Here is a 12,950-nt window from a genome sequence, read left to right on the forward strand (position 1 = left end):
ACTTTCATACCAAAGGCAACAGGCATGTACGAATGAGGGATGCATTGCTAAAGGTGATGAAGAGAATGCTGATATAAAAGTAGACTTCTGCTGTCGTGTCCTTCCCAATTTCCATCCTCCACTCCCCATTTCTGTTCCAGTGTGTGGGCTCAGCAGGTACAAACAAGCATGTCCCTGGAACTCAGGAGCTTGCTCTGGTCTCCCCCTGGCTGCATCATAGCTAAGCATGTCAAGGAGGACAGCCTCCATTATAAGGCTTCCTGTAGCAGACTCCATAACCGTGTTCTACCTGAAGTGATCATTTTATGTTCTGTAATTATGTAAAATATTTGTCCTTTCCCTCTCTCCCTTTTTCTTCTTCTAGCTCTTTATTATGAATTGTGTGAAGTTTACTGAGGAGATGGATTTCTGACTCAACAATTCTCATACATTTCATTTGATCTCATTGATTATAATCCCTACAATGCAATATCACTCAACCCACTTCCTCCCCATGTTTCCTCTTTCATCCCTCATTTTCCCCCTAAACCTAACCCTTCTGAAATTTGCCCTAGATTAAATAAGATCTTTTAAATCTCAAATGGTTCATTATTCTAAGGTGTGCAGACTTTTCTACTATTATTGATGCTGTTAAGACCTATTGTGTGGCTGAACATGGAGACAGGTGAATGGTCATTTCCAGGCCTGCAGGGTGACTCGGGGTTATACTCCCAAGGGTCCCACCAGTCTTGAGCTGGTAACTTGCACAATTTTGAGATTTGTTCTACATTTTGGTTCCCTCTATCCAAGACCTCCTAAAGTGATCCCTTTCAGAGAAGTTGGATGGGTCCTTCTGGTCTCAGGGTCATGTAGACTGATGTCCACATGGTCCTCCTCTCCGTGGACCTAATTGTTTCTGTATGTCATTCGGTCTGCTTCACTCCTTACCCCCTGAGGGGACAGACAAATAGTTGTCTCTCAGAGGATCTCTGTGAACTCTGTTCTACCAACTGCACTCAGTGTTCTCCAGACAACGATCCTCAGCCCCCAGCCCAGTGGCTCATCCCTTCTGGAAATCTGTTCTTGTGATGTCCAAGCACTCCCAAACCCTTGCTTACCTCTCACACCCTGTGTAAGACAGAGCGACGCACTATCTGATCCTCTACCATCCTAGGTGTTTGATTCTGTTTAAGAAATTTTCATCACTTGTTTCCTGTATACCATATGGCATTCATGGATTTATAGATGAAGCAAAGGTAAGTGGTGTTGTTCGGTACCATTGAGTTGGTTCCAGCCCATAGTGACATTAGGTATGGCAGAAGGAAACGCTGCTCGGTCCTGGACCCTCCTGACCATGGTTCCTGTGCTTGAGTCTTGTATCATCAATGGTGTCGGTTCAGCGCCTTGAAAGTTTTCGTCTTTTCCAGTGCCCCTCGACGTTAGCGAACATGATGTGTTTCTCCAGGGATTGGTTTCTCCTGACAACATGTCCAATGGGTAAGACAAATTCTCACCATCCTTGTCTTTTAAGAGCACCGTGACCATACTTCTTTCAGGACAGATAGATTTGCCTTTTTAGCAGCCCATGGCACATTCTTCTCCAGCATCACCATTCAGATGCGTCCATTCTCCTGTGGTCTTCCTTATTCAGTGTCCAACTTTCACATGCATATCAGACAATGGAGAATACCATGACATGGGTCAGGCACTCCCGTGTCATCAAGGTAACATCCTTGCTTTTCAGTATTATAAAGGCTTCTTTTGCATAAGATTTATTGGATGCAACACGTCTTTTGATCTCTTTACCACTGCCTCCAAGAACAGAGTAATCCAAAGAAAAGGAACTCACTTCAGAATTCTGGGCGGGGACATAGACATGTTCCATGCATCCCAAACTATTATTTTTATTTTTTTCCCTCTGTAGTCCTAATCAATAACATTTACTCCCTGAGCGCCAGGACATAATTTTCTATTGTGACCCTGGTTCTGCACATTTGCACACCAGCCAGAGGCCTATGGAATGATCACGGCACATAGTGTTGTTGTGTGTTTTCTTGTTTTGGATCAAACAAATGGACAGATGAACCGGAGTTTGCAGGCAGAGAGGAGTGTATTGTCTGATTACAGCGAGTCCAGGGTTTGTCAACTGGAGCTGCCCCAGGGAGGTCTTCTACAGGTGCTTATGCTCAGGGGATTCAGACCCCTGAGACACATTCAAAGATCACATTACTTGGCAGTCAGATCAGTTATGGGCCAGAAGGGATCCGCTTAGAATATTGAGTCCCAAAATATGTCACTTAGTCATTCTCCTCATCAGTTGAGTGAGCTATTTTTTGTGACGAACTGGTTCCAAAAAAGCCGTCGATTATTTTAACCGTAGTGAAAGCATAGCCAGGCAGGTGAGATACAGGTTAAGGTGTAAAGAGCATCCTAGCTTTGCATGGTTTCATTGGCTTTTAAAACTCCAGTAGCCAGGACTTCATGAACCATTTCCTAAATGTGAGACAGGCTTCTTTTCAGTGATGTGTTGTGGGAGATCATTGCTTTAATCCCCTGCTCATGGGGAGTCAGAGGTTCTCTTTGAACGATATACGAAACTAGAAAGTCAGGAGACTCACAACGCAAATGGTTCATAAAACTCAGAATGCAAGGACAGATAATTGTGGTAGAGAACGGCTTCGTGACCCTTTGCTCGTGATTTGTAATGTGCCGCGGTCAGTATCTTTGCCTGTGTCACTGGGGGCTCATTGTCTGTAAATTTTGCAGACTAACCGAGCCATGCCATGTTAGTGCTTGCCAAAGCTTGACATTTTTATACATTAATAATATGTCTGTAATGTAATGGAAAACTATCAATCACAACTGGTTATGTGCCAGAAATTTAAGCTACAATTGGCTGCTTCTTGTCAGGAATGTCTGTCACACAATCTTGCCTGTGCCTAATATTCAAATACCTTGCACTCCTCTGCATTTTTCCTTGTCAGTTCTCTAAATTCGATCAATATCGCAGTCCATAATTCTGTGTAATGACCATCCTTATCATCCTGGAATACCTTAGTGAGAATCCGTTATGTTGGAATTGCTGTGGTGTAAGGAGGCACTCACAGGCGCCCAGACTTTGCCTCAGTGTCTAGCTTGTTCGTGTCGAAACATGTGGTCTCTTTTTCTTTTATGGTTGTGCTGAGGCCCAAGCGCACAAGGACAAAGTAAACAAGAATAAATGGACAAGGGAGATGCTCTCTGTTATATGAAAAGCAAACAAGCCAACAACAAAAATAGACACCTTTATAGACTGATGTCAGGGAGCATGCAAATATACTTCAATTGATATTGTGGTTCCTTGACAACTTTAGTCTTTTCTCCACTTCTCATGATGTCACCTATGGGTCCAATTGTGAGGATTTTGATCTTCTTTACATTGAGTTGTCATCCATAATGAACACTGCAGTCCTCAATTTTCATCAACAAGGGTCTCAAGTCCTCCTCACTTTCAGCAAACAAGATTGTGTCATATACATATTACATTTTGTTAATAAGTCTTCCTGTAATCCTGATGCAGAATTTGTCTCCATTATATCCAGTTTCTCCCACTATTTTCTCAGCATACAAATTGAACAAGAATGTTGCTAGATGCAACCCTGATGCACAACTTTCCTGATTTTAAGCCATGCAATAATCCCTGCCCTATTTTCACACCTGCCTCTTGATTCGTGCACAAGTTCTTCATGAGCAAAATGAAGTGTTCTGGAATTCCCTTTGTTTCAAGGGTATCTTAAGTTTGTTACGATCCACACAGTGGAATGCCTTGGCATAGTCAACAGAGCACAAGGAAACTTATTTCTGGTATTCTCTGCTTTCAGCGACAGTCCATCAGACATCAGCAATGATATCCCTTGTTCCATCTCTTCTAAATCTGGCCTGAATATCAGACAGTTCCCTGTGGATGCACTGCTTCAGAAAAATTTTACTTCCATGTGATGTCAATGATATGATTCTATAATTTGAGCAATCTCCTGGGTCTCTTGTCTTTGGAATGGGCTCAGATATGGATCTTTCTGGTCAATTAGCCGAGTAGCTGTCTTCCAAATTTCATGGCACAGACAAGTGTTTCCTGTGTGTCATCAGTTTGTTGAAACATTCCAAGTGGTATTCCATCAACTGCCCAACCTTGCTTTTGGCTAATGCGAGGTAAGTGCACATGCGTACACATCCTCTGTCATACCCACATTTTTCACGTTTATATTTCCACTGTCCCTCCCAGACCTGTCATCCTGCATGCCTATCCATGCATCTTTCCGTAGGAGACTTTTAGCACACTCTTGGATATATACGAGTTTTTGCCTGTGTTGCCTTTCATACTTGCATTCCCAGAATTGTCTTCCCTTGCCTCCATCCTTATTGGGTGATCTTCATCTCACTGTATATTTATTTCTCCTTCACTCAAGTTAATGCGCCTCTACCCTCTAGCCCAGTGTTTCCCAAAGTGGATGCTTTCCCACCCAGAGGTGGTGCTGGAACAATAAGGGGCAGAAGGGAACTGACAAAGCACATATCTACATGTTATCCTGAATTATGGGCTATGGAACAAGAGATGATAATTCCCGGAAACGCACTGAGTAATTTTATTTTTTTTCTCAAAAAGGAGCAATAGGTCAAGTAAGTTTGGGAATCTATGCCCCAGCCACTAATATGCTCTGTCTTTCTTTCCTGCCCCTCGAGGGGTCAAAGAGTGGGTGTTCTAGGGTGAAGCCATGTTCCTGATTCTGCACAGTAGTGTCTCAAACAATATTTACCTTTTGCGATGGGTCTAATTTCACTCCTCATAATGCTATCCAGGTTCACGCAGGTGATGCGGGGCTTCGCAGCTTCACTGTTCCTCTTTGACGTTGCTGTGGTTCCACACGATATGGATCACAGTTTGCTTATCTATCCCTCCATCACGGGCCTTTCCTTTGCTTCATCTTTCTGTTACTGTGAATAGTTCTGGGATGAACATGGGTGTGCACACGACCCTTCCTCCCCCTCCCCATAGGATCTACATCAATGAATGGGATTCCTGGATGAGCTTTTGAAGGGAGCACGGTATCGTTTTCCTTAGTGCGTACACCATTTTACAGTCCCACCCACAGTGCATGGAAGTTCCAGGAACTCTACAGCACTGACGGCATTTGTTGCTTTCTCATTTTATTTTTTTTTAACTTTGCTCCTAATTCTGGAGGGAAATGAAAATGTCGGTGTGGTTTTGATTTGCATCTCTCTAGTGGTCCATAAAGAGGAGGCACTGTCTGCCAGGCATTAGACCTTCAAACCCACCAGCTGCTCTGTGAGGAAGAGATGATGCTATTTGCTCCCTGAAAGAGTCACAGCTGTGGAAGCCCTCTACAGGTCACTGTGGGATGCAATCAATTAGCTGGCAATGATCACTCACATTTCTCTATGTGCTTGTTGGCCATCAGAATGTCTTCTTGGGTTGTCTGTTCATGTCCTCCGCCCATTTTTTATTTGTATTTTTCTTACTGGTGAAGTTTTCTGTCAAGTTTAGAGATGAATGCCTGTCTGACATGCCATCATCCAAAGAGTGTTGCTGCTCCATGAGCCCTCTTTGAATTCTTCTGGTGAAATCTGTCCATGTGCCTAAGTGTCGGCTGTTGAGAACGTGCCAGTCATCAGGTTTATGCCGTGTGTTTTCAGTTATGTTTGAGAGCAATACTCAAGTCACGTATTAGGTGTCCTGTAGATTTAGAGGTTTTCCTGTAGGCCTTTCATATCACATGAGTTCATTTCTGCTTATGGTTGTCAGATTTCGGGGCTGTTTAATTTTTCTGCCAATGGTTATCCAATTTTGCCAGTTCCATTTGCTCTAGGGACTATCTCTTCCCTATTATATCCTTAAGAAGGATATTATTTCAAATGAATACACAGTTACAGTGGTGTATTAGAATGCAAGAAGGAACTATGTCGCTGGCACAAAGCAATTACTGAAGACATTAGTCACATTAATTACATTATCTCATGAGCACACAGTCTACACGGTGGCTCCAATTGTCTATTATTCATCTTCAATCAGTTATCATTCACCTTTTGAATAGAATCCCCTGGCTATCCCAGCCAAAATGAGTCACCACTTTCTCTTAACTAACCCTGGGACTCCTAGGAACTATGCAGGGTGAGTTACTTACTGACAGAATCTCACGTGATAGACCTTTCTTTCTCAGTTCCATCTTTGGCTCCTAGGGAAGTAAGGGGACCAATCCAGGAGTATCTGACTCCACAACCAGTACTCTTATAGAATACAAGACTGTGACTCTATCTACCAGTCACATGCAGCTCTTAGTCTGACCCCCTCTCTCCCCGGCTTCTGTCCCTGGCTTCTCTCCCTCTTCTTCTGCCCCTGGCTTCATGAGTTCCTCCCAGTGACAGCATTCAGGCCTGCTGCTCCTCATCCTTTGTTCCTGCCCCAGTTCTTACAGGCTGCTGACCTCATCTCAGCCTCTCCCCAGTGATGCAGAAGGAGGGCATGTGACCACATCAGGGCAACAGGAGACTAACACTTAAAAGTTCTTGTATAAGTTCCAGGACTCCCCATGTGGGTTTCCTATAGCACTTTTCACCTAGGTTTTACCTATTTGACAACCTGTCTGTCTACCCCACCAGGCCATGAACTACACAGTGTACGCTACTCTTTTATGATTTCCACTCCCATTGAAGTGCCTGGTGTGTAGTATGCTTATTTAAGGGGGAAACAATAAAGAAGAAAAAACAAGTGGAGTGAAGAAAAGGATAGATGGAGGGAGGTAAGAAGGGAAGGAATCAAGCCAACAAAAGACTGAGAAAAATAGGTATTTGAACAGCGTGGGGACTTCCTAGACACGTTGCCATAGTAATACGTGCCCTCTCTTCTCCCCTTTATCTCCTTACCACCACAATGGTGTGTCCCATGAATGAGTGACAGAGGACTTGCTTGTAGCACCCTTTAGAAATCCTCTCTGGACCAGGGACTCTGAAGTAGTCAGAATGACAGCCTATGCCCAGGTAAAGCTCTTTTAGGTCCAGGTGCATCTAAGACAGGTAAGGAACTGAAGGTGGGATTTGGAGGACAGAGTGGCCAGAGTTTAGAACAGAAAGGTAGTCAACCAGTGCCCAATAGGCAGAAACGTGGGTTGTCTGCCAATGAACTTTCGTTTTATCCTATGAAAACCAAGTAGGCAAGTCCACAGGTAATCCCATTCTCCAACCTCCCAGTCATCCTCCTCTGCCTCACTGGCCTTCTTTTCTCAAACCTGTCTGTGCAGGAGAATTACTCTGAAGTAATGAAAGATCTCAGTGCCTCAGATGTCCTTCAGCCCAAGTCAACTCATCTTTAGGGGTGAAGCTCAGAGATCAGTATTAAAGTCTTCACAGTTGCTTCCACTCTACAACCATCTTTCAAACTCAAGTTAACTGTAATCAAGTCGATGCTGACTCAGAGCGACCCTCTGTGGGTGTCTGAGACTGTCACTGTTTATGGAAGTAGACAGTCTAATCTTTCACCTAAGGCGCTGATGGTGGTTTTGAACTCCCTACTGTGCGGATTGTTGCTCCATTTTTAACAACTGCACCACCAAGGCTCCTAGACAACCATCCTTAGAAATATCTAATTTAGGAGTTTTTAGTTATTTTGAGAAACCTCATGCTCTTTCAAAATCACAGCTTTTCTCCACCTCTACTTCTGGATTCCTTTTGGTACCCATGGTAGGATGTGAAATAATAAACCTTTCTTCCACTCGAGGCCTACCCTATCCCTGTCTTGGCAACCCAAATCCAAACCCAAACCCCACAGTTCCTGGTCTACCACTCACCTACACGGCCTCCTGGGAGCCCAACTCCAGGGTTAATAATCATAATAAAATAAGGTTCAGATGAGAGATGCCCCTTGGTGGTGCATAGGAGCTCAGACACATGAGCGGTTCTGGAGCAAAACTTCCTCACTTTGCTATTTTTACACTATTTAACATTCTTGACCATAAAGCCCTGGTTTCTGAAAGTGATGATTATTAACCCCAAGATGAAGGTTTTCCTAGTGACGTTTTGGAAATGTAAGGCTGCTTATGACCAAGAATTTATTGACTGACTAGCAGGGGGCAGGAAATATTTCATGAAATAATGACCCTAACATGCCCAAGCTGATGTAAAGCACAAATCTACACATTAAAGAATCACGGGAAGTCTGATTGAGATAACTCCATAACGATCTTGACCCAGACAAACCATAATTACATTTCAAAAGACAAAGAGGACTCTTGAAAGCAACAAGAGAAAGGGATTCATTACGTTCAAGGGAGCTTCTGTCAGTTTCATAAGTGATTTCTACCAGAAATCATAGATTAGGAAGGTTATGGGCCGATATATTCCATGTACTCAAGCGACACTGTCAACCGTGAATTCTCTCTCTATGGAGGGATATATAAAACTGTTCTCAAAAATGAAGAATTTAAAACATTCCCAAATAAGCAAAGTTAGACAATCCATCACTACCATCAAGAAATAGTAAATGCAGTCACTTCATAAGAAAGAGACAAATCAAAAAGTGAATTATGCTGGTGACAGTATACATCGAAAGTTTTTTCTTCATAACATTTCCTATTTCTATATAGCTTAAAAGATAACTGGATAAAGGAACAATGATAAAACTGGGCTGATGATAAGTAGAATTTTAAATTAATAATATTACATATGATAAATGGTGTGTATTACATACAAGGGTATACTACTTTTGTTAATGGGATCACAAAGAGAGGGAGTGGTCGGAGCAGATATTCTGTTATTTAGAAGAAGTTGATGTTGATCCTTACTGACGTGTTGCCATGGAGACCGTTTGAGTCATGTGACCCTCTGTCTGTCCAATGAAAACTGAGCTCCATAAGAAAGGGGAATGATGCATTAAAGTGAGCAAAGTCTTCGGATTCCACAAATCAACCATGTGCCAGATTCCATTTTGGCCATTAGCACAAGGACAGGGGTCTCCTCCTGTCCAGAGTTATGCTTTGGGCAATCCACAGGCGCAGTTCTAACCTGTCCTATTTAGGTTGCATGAGTCAAAATCCACTCATTAACAGTGAGTTTGGTCTTTTGGAGGGTTTATTTCTCAAAACTAAAAGTTTACTACCCTGCTTGTCCCAAAATCCCAGGTCTGGATTCCTGGGAGCCATGAAGGCACCCTTGGTGCCCAAGTAAACCGAGACACGGCTCCAGCTGCATGTCTCCAGTTTACTCATCCATCCTGTTCCCTGGAGCTCACAGGGGCGACAGATGACATGAGGACACCAGAGCGCTTTCAGTTATTTTCTGGGGCTGAAGGCTGATGGGAAAGCCTGGGAATGCAGCCTGAGTGTCTGCACAGTTGTATTGTAGCAATTATACTCAGGATTAAAAGAGATTTATGGGCATTGGCATGATTGTGAGTGTTGTGTGTGTGTATAATTTCTCATCTTTCTTTCTAAACAGATTGCGATTTACTCAAGGAAGGAAAAGTCCCACATTTATCTAAATATGCTTCTCCCACAAGCCTTGTTATAAAAATTGACTCTGATTCTGAGTGACCCTATAGGACAGGTGGGAGCTGCACTTGTACGTTTCCAAAGTTGCAACTCTTCACAGGCCCAGAAAGTCTCTTATTTCTCACCCACAGCAGTGAGCACCTTTACCCTACTGACCTTGCACTTGGCAGCCTGCTTCATGGCCACTATGCCACCAGGGCTCCAAAGATGCTCAGTTCCAGCAAGAGTCATGGACAGACTTGTTCTGGGGACTCTGAGGTGTATGAATGGCACATGAATGGTGAGCTGGTCCACAGAGGTGTGCAAGGCAGGTAGTCACCCATCACCACTTCCTTGTTCCCTTTGATCAGGCACCTTGGAGAGCAGCTAGGAAGACAGTGATCTCAGGAGAGTGATGTCAGCACCCTCCCCTGGTTGGGAAAGGAACAGCATTCCCAGGCTGTGCATCAGGACCCAGCACAGGATAAAAGGGCTCCTGCCCTGAGCTTCTCATCCACAGCCTCCCCAGGAACAGCCTTCTCCTGCCTCCTCTGCCTCTGGTGAGTGACTGGAGGGGGCCGGACTTCAGCTGGTGGTACTTGGGGAAGACAGGGCCAGGCAGGAACTGGAAGCAGCAGTAGGAGGCCCCTAGGAGGCAGTGGTGGGCCAGGTGCTGGGAGGAAGGGCATCTCAGGGGCAGCTCTGGGCTCAGGTACCAAGTCACAGGTCTCAGGGCTCTTCCTGGTTTGGGGTGCGCATATTGCCAGGGACACCCAGGTGCCAGCCTGACATCCTTGAGGAAGAGCGGCCCCCACACGCAGGTGTCCCTTCACAGAGGGCCCACTTCTCGCCCACAGAGGTCAGCTTGGAGCAGCTTGATCCTGGGGGCAAGCATTTGACCCAACCCACAGGCCTGAAGACACCAAGCTCATGTCTCTCTTCCCTTCTCAGGGTGAAACTCCTGCCGAGATGTCCTGCCAGCAGAAGCAGCAGCAGTGCCAGGCCCCGGCCCCGCCCAAGTGCACCCCCAAGTGCCCTTCATCACCCAAGTGCCCCCCAAAGAGCCCTGCACAGTGCTCCCCCTCAGGCTTGTCTGGCTGTGCTTTGACCTCCGGGGGCTGCCATGGGCCTAGCTCAGCGCCTGGCTGCCTCCTGAGCTCCCACAGGCGCCGCAGGTCCCACAGGTGCAGGCGCCAGAGCTCCAGCTGCAGTGATGATGGCAGCGGTGTGCAGGCCGGGGGCTCAGGCTGTGGGCCCTGCTCTGGGGGTGGCTGCTGACCAGGGCAGTGCAGATGTGGGAAGCAATTATAAAGGAACAAAGACCTAAAGTTCCAAGAAGCACCCCAGTCTGATGCTTTGCTTTCCAGGCCTGATTTCCCTGGGCTCAGCTGGGAGGATGTTACTGAGGATGGAGGTTCAGCGCTGTCCCCAGGAGCCTCTTCCAGGGTTTCACTTTTCCCTCTTCCCCTGCACCTGCGCGTGCATGTCACGGCTTTTGTCTGACCTTGTTGGAATAAACCTCCTCTTTCCCATCACCTGCGTGTCCCCTGTCACTGCCCTTTGCCCGTCCTCATGGGTGCATGTGTGCTGCTCACCTCAGCCCAGCAAAACCAGTTGTGCCGGGCCTTCGGGGTAGAGAACCGAACAAGCATTCTAGGCTGATGAAATGGGACTTCCGTGGATATTTCTCAGGGTAGACTTCAGGAAAAATGGGAAAAGGGATGTGGGTGTGAGGTCTGTAGCCCTCAACAGAGTGGCCAACCTTTTCTAAGAAGCACAGAATGGGTGTCCAAATCACATTGCCATGTCCAGGGGCTGGGAGGACCATTTGCTCTTTCTGGGCAGCCTCCTAACACACTTCAGATATGGAGTAGACAATGATCAAAACCTTCACAGATCGATGTGGCTCTCAACAGGAGACATTAGGCAAGAATTTATCTCGAGACATTTTTCATCATCACAACTTAGAGGAAGTCCTACTACATGCAGCGGGGAGATGTCAGGGATGCCAAGAAACATCTCCCAAAGCATAGCATAAGCACCAACATACACACACACACGAACACACATACACACACACACACAGAGACAGAGAGAGAAAGAGAGAGAGAGAGAGAGAGAGAGAGAGAGAGAGAGAGAGACAGAGAGACAGAGAGACAGAGAGACAGAGAGACAGAGAGACAGAGAGAGACAAAGACAGAGTTACAGATATAGAGAAATCTGTCCCAAATGTCAAGAGGGCCTAGAGCCAGGGAACTTTGGCTAGAAGAGAGAGCAAAGGGAAGGGCAGGATGGCACCTGGGATGGCAAAGAACTTCATCTCTGCACAAATCCTTGAGAGCGCTGGGAGGTGGTGAGATCAGTTAAAGCAAAGGACTCATGGACAAAGGAAAGAAGGAGTTGAGAGGCCAGGAAATATGGTAACGCCAAGAGTGTCGCTATGAGGTGATACAGGAAAGGGAGGAAGAGGAAACGTTGTGAAGATGGTAAATCAATATGAGACCAAGAATGTTATAGTATTTATCATGCATTGGGGTCCTCTAAATCACGAATATTTGTTTTATTCTCCAAACGAGTGGCTACAGGGAATCCAGGACAGATGAACCCCTCAGGACCAGTGGTGAGGGTGGTGATACCTGGAGGGTAGAGGGAGGGTGGAGTGGAAAGGGGGAACCTATTACAAGGATCTACATATAACCTCCTCCCTGGGGGATGGATGACAGAAAAGTGGGTGTAGGGAGACATCAGGCAGCTTAAGATATGATAAAATAATAATTTATGAATTATCAAGGGTTCATGAGGGAAGGCGCATGTGGAGGGAGTGTGAAAATGTGGAGCTGATTCCAAGAGTCCAAGCAGAAAGCAAATATTGTGAGAATGATGAGGGCAATGAAAGCATAAGTGCGTTTCACAATTAACGTTGTATAGATTTTGATCAGAGTTGTATGAGCCCCCAATTAAATGATCAAAAAAACCCAATTGGCTGAGGGAGGGGGGAGTGGGGAGGGAGGGGAAGTAAAAAAGAGGACCTGATGCAAAGGGCTTAAGTGGAGAGCAAATGCTTTGAGAATGATTGAGGCAGGGAATGTGCAGATGTGCTTTATACAATTGATGTATGTATATGTGTGGATTGTGATAAGAGTTGTATGAGTCCCTAATAAAATGTTTTTAAAAAAAGAAGAAAAGTTTCTAAAAAAAACAAAAAACAAACAAAACCCAATTGGCTAGATACATGCCCTTAATAACCATATTTTACTAATGATTTGGGAAACTGAGGACCCAAATGACTTTATACCAGGACTGAGGCCAAACAGCTCATGAGGAGTGAGCCTACAGTTCCCATTAGGTGCCTCACCACATGACCTTTCTTTGAGACTTTTACATGAGACCCGTAGATATGATGAGTTTTATTTCATTGCACTGATAGGAATGTTGAACTTAAAAAAAAAATTCAAG

At 45.1% G+C, this 12,950-nt stretch overlaps 1 protein-coding gene across 1 annotated transcript; it reads left to right on the forward strand.

The window, feature by feature from the left end:
- The first annotated feature begins 10,463 nt into the window (after nucleotides 1–10,463).
- LOC142437063 (late cornified envelope protein 3A-like) lies at nucleotides 10,464–10,772 on the forward strand. Its single transcript, XM_075540359.1, has one exon. The coding sequence runs from the start codon at nucleotides 10,464–10,466 to the stop codon at nucleotides 10,770–10,772; it is 309 nt and encodes a 102-aa protein (XP_075396474.1).
- Nucleotides 10,773–12,950: the final 2,178 nt, after the last annotated feature.

This window comes from Tenrec ecaudatus, chromosome 1 (assembly GCF_050624435.1).
Source record: "Tenrec ecaudatus isolate mTenEca1 chromosome 1, mTenEca1.hap1, whole genome shotgun sequence".
NCBI classification, from domain to species: Eukaryota; Metazoa; Chordata; class Mammalia; order Afrosoricida; family Tenrecidae; genus Tenrec; species Tenrec ecaudatus.